General features: G+C 43.4%; 1 protein-coding gene across 4 annotated transcripts in view; it reads left to right on the forward strand.

Annotated features, from left to right (window-relative positions):
* SNX9 (sorting nexin 9) overlaps nt 1-11,502 on the forward strand; it is a 128,115-nt gene that overhangs the window by 66,793 nt on the left and 49,820 nt on the right. For 3 of the 4 annotated variants that reach the window (XM_089777304.1, XM_075924521.2, XM_006114991.5), the window contains exons 5-6: nt 6,704-6,878; nt 9,566-9,719. In XM_089777304.1, coding sequence (XP_089633430.1) covers nt 6,704-6,878; nt 9,566-9,719 — 329 coding nt within the window. The remainder of the gene's footprint in view (nt 1-6,703; nt 6,879-9,565; nt 9,720-11,502) is intronic. The other variant, XM_089777305.1, reaches the window with a different exon arrangement.

The raw sequence follows: 11,502 nt of genomic DNA on the forward strand, positions 1-11,502 counted from the left end.
GGACTATGCACCATCCCTTATTTTGAGTTTAGGATGCTGTGTAGCTGTACGCTAAGTAACCTATATGCATGATAGACCATGGTTACCAAAAAAAGTTGCATGTTTCCAGCAACTCTATGGACTTTTTTTATATACCCTTTTTTAAAAAGACACCTTCTCCTCCCCAAAAGGACAAAATAATTATGGAGTGTTTTCTCACTTGGAATATTTTTTAAGGACTAGTAGGATTTTACCATTAAGTCAAAGTTATAAATATAGTAAGAATAAGATTAAATTCACTAGCTACCGCAGGGTAAAACATAAAGGCTATCCTTCCTAGCGATTCAGGGCATAAACTGATCACCAATTGGCATTGAGGGTAAAGCTGTGTAATATAGTAATGACTTTAGAATATCAAACATTCAGCTGTATGTTGGTATTTAAGAATATTTAGATAAGTTGGGTTTTTTTGGTGATCTTTTGCTTCTGTTTTCTTGATACTATTTCTCCAATGTGTGACACTCTAGTTCCTGATTAAAATATGCATACTGCAAGTTCAGCTTTTTGAGAATTGGAAGTTTTGCATCCTGTTGCAAAATTTCTAGGGTTCATTTGGCGAAGTTTTATCAAAATAGTTAGTGTTTTGCAGAAGTAATTGTTAAAATCAAAAAGACTCTGTCTTGGCCCCATGCTGCTGTGAGTCTGATCCTGGCCCCACTGCTGCAGGTTGCCAAAGGCTGCTGCTTGTACTGGTGCAGGCTGACTCTGGTTCTGGTCCTGCTGCCACAGATTCCTGGGGGCTGCCGAGAGCTTAGGTTCTGGCCCCACGTTTCCACAGGCTGCCCAGGGCTCTGGTCCCAGCCCCATGCTGCCACAGACTGCTGGGGGCTGCTGCCAACCTCAGTCCACTGCCAAGGGCTCAAACTCCTACCCTGTGATAGCTTGCAGGCTCTGGTCCTGCTTCCATGGGCTGTCCAGGGTTCTGGCTCTGGCCTCATATTGCCACAGGCTGTTGCTGCCTGGTCCTGTGCTGCTGGATGCTGCCCCAGGCTGCTAGTGACTGCTGCTGATTCCAGCCCCACTGTTGTTGCCAGCTCCAGCCCCTGCCCTGATCAGAAGCAGGGCCAGGCTGAAGCAGCAGGATAGCCCTTCTGTCACTAGGCTACTGGGTTCTCTGATCCAGGAACATCCACGGTCGTCCCAGACCATGTAATTGTGTGTTTGCATATGCAGACACACAACTGTATATCTGATAATTTGTCTGGGTATAAAAATTAATAATTGGTTGCAATTTGGCATTAATTACCTATTGTTTATTAGGAGCTGGGAGAAGGTTTGCAGCAGGTCAGGCCCTGATCTGTACATAAAGTGCAAGGAAGGACTTGGCCAGTATCTGAACTTCGAAAGAACGTGATTGCAGTGTAGACGTTACACAAGTTTTGTCGGAAAAACTATTCACAAAACAAAATTCCCCCTCTCCCAAATTTCGTACCATTTAAAAATACTCCATTCCTTTCCCATACACTTTTTTTCCCCCTATGGTCACTGGTACATGAATTTGTATAACCCTATGGGTAAGGAAATGGAAGCAAAACAGAAGGCATTCTATGCTTAACTGGACTGGGTCAGTTCCCATCCTGTCAGTTGTTTTCTTGCTCATACTGGAAACAAGCATACTCGTTCTTCTCAGAAGACTGTTTCCGTTAAATAAATTAAGGAAACTCTCAGGAGGGAATTTGTACTCTAGCTCAGGGTCTCAGTTGCCTGTCCCCTTCCCTCACAAGAGGAAACTCAGCTTTTTCTCCTGAATTCTTACCTTTTCTCTATCCCCAAGTACATCGCTTTTCAGATATACCTGCACTTGTTTCTGTTGACAATGTGGAAATGATCCTTCCTGGCCCTCAATCTTCTTAGCAGGCCACTCTATAATATTTTTGTTTCCTGCATCAGTGGTTAGATTTCCTGTGTCACCCATTCTTGTGGAGTCCTTTATTCCCCCTTCTGTCAGTCTTCTTATTACTGAGCTGATCACTCTCAATCAGTTGAACAGTATACAAGCAAATGTGTATTATGCAAGTAGTTCTTTCCTAGCTGCTGCATACATAATATTCTCCTTGTAGCTGGCTTTCCCAAATCGTTGATCTTAGTATATGCCCTCCTTTTTAGTCAGCATCTTAGATGCTCCATTGTGACCCGAACTGTGTCTGTCCCTGCTTATGCATGTATCAAATAATCAAAGACTTGAGAACAAATTCAGATTCCACAAATTACAGCTTATTTCCCTTAGAATGAATGAGAACAAGAGGGTGTTAGATTAGGGCACACAAGAACAGCAGTTTCCCCCAGAGCAGTTGTTCTTAGATCAAGTGTTTCCATGGGTTTGGAAGTCCTCATTGGCCAGAAAAAAACTTATGAGCTCAGAAGAGCCCCAGATCTAGCGTTCTGCATGGTGCAAGCCTGGCATGGAGCCCAACAGATCTTCGGGCCTTTGAGCCAGAACAAGTGACGAGTACCCAGTCTTAAGAGGTGCTTCTCTCCTGCCCCCCTGCCCTCCCCGACAGATTCCTAGCTGGTCATCTCTATGAAAATTGATTGCTGGTAATTTGAGGTCTGGTTTCATCATCTAACCTCAGCATACAGTGTCTTTGGTTAAGTTGTGTATTTCTGTAAAGTAGCTACTTTATGTAGCCCCCATCCTCATAGATTCTGAGCAGGTCCCAACTATCGCAGTAGTTTCTTAGTATAAATAGGGATTTCTGTATGTGAAGACCTTTTGAGAAAAGCTAAAGCAAAGACTTGAGTTCTACATTCGATCCCGAAAATGGTGAGATTCATGGTCATTCTTGTCTTTTGGGGGGGGATGAGCTCCTCAGTATAGGTTCAGTTCCTTTCAGTCTCCAGTACTGAATCCTCTCTTGTGTTTAGACTGTTTTTGTTCTGATGGACACAAGCTGTTCTGGGAGGTGCTGGCTGAGGGGCAGAGATGATGGCCTAAGTCAGTGGTCCCCAGCCTTTTGGGGCTGCTGCATGCTCAGGGGTGGGGGCCGCACATGCGCTGGGCGCCCAGGACCCGAGGTGCAAGAATGGCTTGGGCCAGCCCATGTCATTCGGCAGGCGCACATAAATGCCCCGGCGGGCACTACGTTGGGGACCACTGGCCAAAGTATTATAACAATCCATAATTCTCATGGAGGGATTGACATCAAAGCAGAGCCCTTTAATTCGACTGTGTGCATTAATTGACGAAGCTAGTAAAGAACGCAGAGCACTGGGTTGAGGGGTTCACAGCAATCTGTGCTGCTGAGGAGACAGGCTCCTGCATTTTGTGCCAGCTGCAGCTTTAGTGTGTGTGACTTTATTCATATGTATGAGTTGCAGTAATGCAGTTGGCATGTCATGAATGTATGGCTCAATGCTCACCAGCTCAGTGTTGGCCAGGATGGGGTGTAATCTTTAGTGAGCAGTTACCTAGTAACATTGAGGAGTCTAAAAGGACTTCATGGATGCAGACTGAATTTCCTCCATGCATGAGATTTGAAGGTTAAAATGCTAGTTACTTTTCTATAAATTTCCTGTTCAGCTGTAACTACATGGACTTTTCTTTCTCACTTCTGTCAAAGACCCAGATAAGCATATATAATTGAAATAATCATGGATGAACTGCTAGACTATCAGGGAGGAGGATATATTTCCCATATTATACTATCTGTCACTTTCTGTTACCATTCCTAAAGTGTGGCATACTGTATGGCTGTATTTGGAGAAGAATTTAAATAAGTAACGTACCTATTCGTACACATTCATCCCATCCTCATACTGGCTGTGATTTCTCTTCTCCCCCCCCCCCCTTCTCCCCTGCCAATCCTACCAATGCAGCTATTGGTGCTGTTGTTTGAAATCGCAAGTGAAAAAGTACCAGGGTAACTAGTAAAGTTGTGATGAATGAATGGCAGACGCGTATATATTTTTTAATCATTCCAGTCTCCCTCTCCAAACTGACCTTCAAATAAATCTTTAGGATTAGATGTTTGAAAAGTATCAATTCTAAAGTTCAGCTGTTTTGATTACATGTGAACAAAAAAAGTATTTTGTGCCAGCTGCATGTACATGCTTCATTTAAATTTAATTTTTTCCATGCTTCGGATAAAATTATTTTAATGTTTTTATCACTCCAATAGTGAAGCAGATTTTTCTCACTATTCTAGAAGAAGAAAGTTAGAAGTAAGTTGTAATAAAGCAGGGAAAACTTGAGGAAGAGTGTTTTAAATATGTTTTATTATCATGTGAAAAAACTCTGCAAGGGCAGTGGATGGCCAAGAGAAAGCTGATAGTGTTTTGCAATGGAAATCCTGAAATCTTAGAGCATTTTACTCTAGCAAATGCTGTAGGTAATCAGTATTATATATGACTAGAAAATTTACCTAGCATTGCCCGGGTCTTTAACTTAATTTTTGTGTTTTGGAAAAATAAAATGAAAATGTACATGCTTCATTTAAATCATTGCACTGGCATGGGGCTAGGGATGAAAGGTTTAATATGCAGGCTGTCCCAGGGAGACAGGACTATCCCAGCCTCCTCTCACCACAGCAGTACCTATCCATGGTCTCTCTAGCTCCAGTGGGCACAGCTGTGGGGGTGGGGTGTACGTCCTCCGCTGGGGCAGGTCCAGGTTTGTCTGCCCCCTGCACTCCCCAGCCAGAGTGAGGAATGCAGCAAGCTGTGCACTTCCCCTCTCACTTGACAAAGGGGAACTGCCAGCAATGTTCCTGTACCTATTGGTGCAGGGGAGGTGAGAAGCTTCAGCCCCTTCCTACCCTTCCTCAAGGGCACCTGAGGGGTGGGAGACAGGAGGCTGGGCCAGCCCCGGACAGGGGGGCTTGCCTTGAGCCAGCCCCTGGTGATTTTGTCTCTTCTCTGTATGGCTTTGTGAGAAGCAATCCCATTTCAGGCACATCCCATTTTCCTGGCACAACCAAACCCTGACCTTGCTTTAAGTTAGGATAAAAGGAAGCTGTATACAGGCAGTCCCTGAGTTACGCGGATCCGACTTATGTCAGATCCGCAGTTACGAACGGGGTTTGCTGCCCGTCTCCCTGATCTGCTGGAGACCAACAGAGCAGGGAGACAGGGAGCAAAGCGGAGCAAAGCCGCGGAGCACGGGGGCAGTGGGACAGCCCAGACGCGCTGCGGCTATCCTGCTGCCCGCGTGCTCCGCGGCTTTGCTCCCCGTCTCCCTGGTCTGCTGGAGACCGGCTTTGCTCTGGATGCCTGTGGTACAGCAGCTGGGGCGCTGCCGGTTGGTCCCGTAGCGCCGCTCTGGGCGCTACTGGACCAACCCGGCAGCACCCCAGCTGCTCTGCCCCAGGCGTCCTGATTCAGCCACTGCTGGTTAGTTTCAGCAGCGGCTGAATCAGGACGCCTGGGGCAGAGCAGCTGGGGTGCTGCTGGGTTGCTCCAGTAGCGCCAAGGAGCGGCGCTACTGGAGCAACCTAGCAGCACCCAAGCTGCTCTGCCCCAGGCGTCCCCAAGTCAGCCGCTGCTGAAACTGACCAGCGCTGACTACAGGAAGCCCGAGGCAGAGTTGCTCTGCCCCGGGCTTCCTGGAATCAGCCGCTGCTCAGTTTCAGCAACAGCTGACTTGGGGACGCCTGGGGTTCTTAAGTTGAATCTGTATGTAAGAACTGGCGTCGAGATTCAGCCTGTTGAAACTGATCAGCGGCTGATTCCAGGAAGCCCGGGGCAGAGAAACTCTGCCTCGGGCTTCCTGTAGTCAGCCGCTGGTCAGTTTCAGCAGCGGCTGAATCTGGATGCCAGTTCCGACTTACATACAGATTCAACTTAAGAACAAACCTGCAGTCCCTATCTTGTATGTAACCCGGGGACTGCCTGTACTGAATTTGGTGGTCCTACCTCTTATGGCTTAGGAGGAGTTCTTGAATGAACAAACTCTCTCAAATATATAGTAGATTGAAATTGATTGCTAGCGATTGCTCAGTCAAGATGCTGATGTGTGGCAGAAGTATTGAATTCACTGCTTTGCAGAGTCTATGCAAAATGTAAGGCTTTTTACACTAATTCTAAATTGTCTTGTTTTCTCTGTCATAAAATAAACATGACTCTGGTTGTTTCTTGCCCTTTAAATGTAATATCTCTGGTAGAGTTCTCTTTTTTGCATGTAAATCAACATTTACTTATTTTCTCAAAGCACAAAACAGAGGAAAATTTATATTCATCTTTTAAATATTTGATAATTGATTTAGTGAAATAAAAGTAGCAAATATCTGTATTCGTATTTGCTTATAGGTGGAATAACCTTTCATAAAAATGTCAAGTCTTGGTTTTTTCTTTGACATGCACTTTCATCGCAACTGGAAATAACCAGAAACTGCTGTAGATAAGGTTGTTTAGAAAATTGTTAGAACCAATGATTTATCTTTAACCACTCAAAGTAATACTGTTTTCAGTTATATCACTATCAGTAGAAAGTTAATCGGTATCTACCTACGTATTTATATGGTCTTCATACCCTTAGTATATGAGCATCTGAGATTTCCCTTGGTTGTGATAGGAAGTCATTGACAAGTACTAAGCATGGAAAATGTGTAGCCTTTTCTTTTTATTTAAGGAATTTTGGTTTCTCCAGTTATGGTGACAATTTAGGATACATTTTCCCTTTTGTTTCTTCAGCAGTTTTTTATTCTTCTTTTCTATTTATATGTTGTAGGTCAACAGTGCCCATGACCCCTGGCCAAACTGGCAATCTGGAAACGTGGACAATACAAATTCTGGTGATGGCTGGGCAAGCAAACCTGAAAGTGCAGTGGGGCAGAAAAACACCACATCAAACAACTGGGAGGGAGCAGCACAATTTGGGCACCCACAGGCCTATCAAGGTCCAGGTTAGCTAAATAATCCCATGAATAATTGATTCACTCGTTAAATAAATGGGACCAGAATGTTGGTATATAGGAGAATCATCTGTACAGTACTGACCCTTTTCTGTATTATGAAAAGTTTTATAAACATAGCAGATTTTACATGGTAGGACAGGGGATGCACTTTACTCAAAGATGAAAGAGACAATTACAGAAAATGTTGCAATGGCTAAAGTGTTCAATGCCTTTTTTGTTTGTTTTTACCAGAACAGTGAGCAGTGATAAGACCACTAACATAATGAACATCTGTGTAATTTAGGTAGGATCTGAGGCTAAAATGGGGAAAGAACAAGTTAAGAATTACTAACACAAGTTAGGTGTCTTTAAGTTAGCAGAGTCTGATGTAATACATCCTAGAATACTTAAGGAACTGACTGCAGAAATTTCCTGAACCAATATATAATTCTACTAAGAACTCATGAAGGATAGGAGAGATCCTAGGGGGGCTGGGATAGCAGAAGTATCTATGAGGACAACACAGGGAATTATAGACTAGTCATCTTAGTTTTTAGTACCCAGAAAATAATGGAGCAAATCAAACAAACCATTTGTAAGTGCCTAGATTCAAGATAAGGTAATGAGTAAATATGGATTTGTCTAGAACAAATAATGTCAAACCATGCCAATACCTTCTTTTATAGGGTAACAAGTCTTGTGAATGGGGGAAGGGGAAATAGTAGATATGAAATACCTTGATCTTAGTAAGGCTTTTGATACTTTCTCATATGACCTTCTCCTAAGCAAGCTGAGAAATACAGCCTAAAGGAGCGCAAGGTGGGTACACAACTGGTTGGAAAACTATATTTTCATAGAGTAGTCATCAATGGTTGATAGTCAAGCTAGACTGGCATATAGGAGAGGAGGGCCTCCACAGGGATCTGTTCTGGGCTTAGTTCTGTTTCAATATCTTAAAAAATTATTTGGACAATGGCTTGGAGAGTACACTTTAAAGTTTGTGGACAATATCAAACTGGGAGGGGTTGCATGTACTTTAGAAGAAAAGATTAAAATTCAAAACTATCTGGACAAACTTGAAAAATGGCCTAGAATAAATAGGGTGAACGTCAATAAAGACAAAAGCACACGAGAGAATAATAATTAGTATCACACATACACAATGGAAAATGATCCTTTAAGTAAGAGGACTAGAGAAAAGGAACTAGGGGGTATAGTGGATCAACAATTTAATACTGTTGCAAAAAAGTTGAATATTCTGGGCTATATTAGTAGGTTTGTTGGAAGCAAGACACGAAATAATTCTTACACTCTACTCAACCGAAGGGTACGACTAGACTACATTCGACAAATACTGTCGACAAAGAGCGTCTACACTACATTCAGTTCTGTCAACAAAGCAAGCTGCTTTGTCGACATGGCAGTGTAGACGCAAGGACAGTTTACATGCAATAACACCTTCTGTCGACAGAGTTGTCGACAGAAGGCGTTACGCCTCGTAAAATGAGGTTTACCAGCGTCGACAAAACTGCTGAGTTCTGTCGACGTTATGTCGACAGAACTCAGCGGTAGTGTAGGCGCAGGTATAGTTTTGTCGACAAAAGTCCAATTTTGTCGACAAAACTCTGAAGTCTAGACACACCCTATGATCTCAACTGTAATACTGAGTCCAGTTGGGGGCACTGCACTTCTGGAATGATATGGACAAATGGTGGCTCTCTAGAGGAGAACAAGAAAAATGGATAAAAGGTCTGGAAAGCATGACCTATAATGGCTTTGTTTAGTATGGAGAACTGGTCTGAAGGGGATGTTTATAAGTCTACAAGTATATAAAAGGTGGTTAGAAAGAGGAGGGTGATAAGTTGCTCTTTGTCCACTGAGGACAGGCCAAGAAGTAATGGGCTTCAGTTGCAGCAAGGGAGATTTAGATTAGATACTAGGAAGAACTTCTTAACTGTAAAACAATTAAGCAGTGCAACAAATTACCAGGGAAGGTTGAAAATTCTCTGTAATTGGAGGTTTTTAACAAAGTTACACAAACACCTTTCAGGGTGATCTAGGAGATAATACTTAATCCTGCTTTTAGTGCAGGGGGCTGGCCATAATGAGGTATCCAAGTCCCTTTCAGTCCCGCAGTTCTAATTCTGTGGAGAAATGTGGTGGACTCCTAAAATAATTCCTATAAAATGGCAGTTTGATCTACATCAGTCTCTCCTTTCAGAACTTCATGAACAACTAGCAGATGAGTTATGAGAATTAAGAGCAGAATCCCAGGCATGTTCAACTCACATAGCTGGAACTTGAAAGATATATATTGCCCACAATCTTGTGTTTCAGTAATACAAAGCTGTTATTTTAAGCATTGCAGGCAGTATTAAAATAACTTTCTAGTCTTTTACACTAGTAGTTCAGGTAAACAGAAGGTTTTATATTTGGGGTATGTTAACTGGGAAAGTGTCAATGAAGTACCCAATTAAAGACAATATTGGTGCATTAAGGCAATCTATTTAATCGTCTTGTACTGCTTTATTTGAATGTCTAGGCTGTTGAGGATAAATTTTAAGAGTAGCCAAAAACATGAAGCTGAATTAGCTTTCTTTTTTTTCTTTTGATTATTGCAGACTGGGTGCGTCCTTTGGTTCAGCAAAGAAATAATACTTATTTTTCCCCTCTTTACCCTTCTCCTCCTCCTTTAGCAGCTGCTGATGACGATGATTGGGATGATGACTGGGATGACCCAAAATCAACATCACCATCTTACCTTGGCTATAAGGATAGTGAGTCTTCTGAAGCTGGGGGCCCACAGCGTGGAAATACTCGTGCAGCTGCCATGAAATTACCACTTAACAAGTAATAATCAGCAAACTGGGAAAATACTGTTAGAGATAAGAAGAAATTGTAAACATTTGTTTCAACAGGAATCCCCCTTCCCACAATTCATTTTGTCCTTCAGCTTAAATGTGCAGTGTAGGTGGTTGATATGGAGATGTCACACATTCAGCATTATCATTTCAAAGCAGGAGCAAGTATACAGAGGCTATCTGATAATGCATGACATAAGTATGTGTCTTTTGGTAAGAACATAAAAACGGCCATACTGGGCAGACAAAAGGTCCATCTAGCCCGGTGTCCTGTCTTCTGATAGCTGTCATCAAACCAGACAGAATGAACAAGTAATCCTCAAATGATCCATCCCATATTACCCATTCACGTTTTCTGGCAAACAAAGGCTAGAGACAACATCCTGGCCCCTCCTGAAAGTGCAGTGGGAGATCGGGAGGAGGAGGACGAGAGAACCAGCTGCTGGAAGCCGGGCAGGATGGGGACAGCGTGGCTGGCCAGGGGAGATGGGTGGAGTGCGGGGGAGAACCAGAAGTGGGGCTGGAGGGGGGAGATCAGGAGGAGAAGTGGGTGGGAGGAGTGAATTGGCCAGTGGGAAGCAGAACTGACCTGGGCACATTCAGACCCAGGCACATGAGTGAGTCCGGCCTTGGGAATTCCATTTCCCTCTTCCCCCTGTTCCCCATACCCTCCCTCGAGTAGCTGCAAACTGCCTGGCTGGTAGACACAGTCATGCAGTGTGAGCACATTTACCAGCCAGGCAGTTCGCAGCTACGGACTGATACACCAAATAATAATAAAACTTACCTAATTAGAAAATACCAGACATTTTATATGTCCAGTATTTTCTCAATTTGTTTCCTGGACAGAACCCTCAAATACCGGACTGTCCGGTACAAAACCTGACACCAGGCAACCCTACCTTTCCTTTCACCCTCCCTCATAGCCAGATACCCTACCTCAATCTGCTCCTGCTCCCGCATCCAGGAGTGTCCATGCGGCACCCGGTCCCCCAAGGCCTGGCTCAGGCTGGGCGGAGGATGCAGCTGGGTGAAACACTGAAAATGTGTTCATTTTTAATTTTTTTTAATGTGTTTATATTTTTGGGCTGCAAAAAACAGTACTGAAAAAAAATGGGTTTCAACTAAAGTAAAAAGTTTGGGAAACCCTGGTCTAGCCAGCTTTCTATCCATCTTACAGTCCATTTGTCCAATCCATATTCCCTTAACTTGTGTGGTCCCTGACTGATTTTGTACGTCAGTGGCCCCTAACTCAAAAAAGGTTCGCCAGCTGTGCCATTAATAGAGACAACATTTAAACCTTTTTTGTGTTGGACATAATATTGTACTTTATTTAAAATGAAGCTTGGCCAGCAAGGCCCCCAACTGGGATCCAGCCACGTCTGGCCACAGGAAGGGCTAGTGGCAACCCTGCTCTTGCTGTACCAGGAGAGGCCATGATCCAGCTGCAGGAGACAGGGTGGGGTTGGTGAGCATAGTGAGCAGGGAGTGTAGCCCGCTTGTTAGTTTAAAGCATTTTATTTTGTTGTCAGCATAGTGATATCAGTTTCTTTGGAAAGAGCCACAATAGATTTGTTATAACTCTTATGTAATGCAGAGGCTGAGTGTTTTAAGAAAGAAAGAGCGAGAGAGAGAGGTGTTTCCATCTGCTGACCCTGAAAAGAAAAATCACATTTTTAAAATGTAGGAAAATATTTCAATTAAGTATTACTTAATAGCTTTTTAATACTCATTAATATGCATGGAAAAAGCTCTCCAGTCCAAACCTGTGC

This window comes from Pelodiscus sinensis, chromosome 3 (assembly GCF_052426305.1).
Source record: "Pelodiscus sinensis isolate ZL-2025 chromosome 3, ASM5242630v1, whole genome shotgun sequence".
In the NCBI taxonomy this organism is placed as follows: domain Eukaryota; kingdom Metazoa; phylum Chordata; order Testudines; family Trionychidae; genus Pelodiscus; species Pelodiscus sinensis.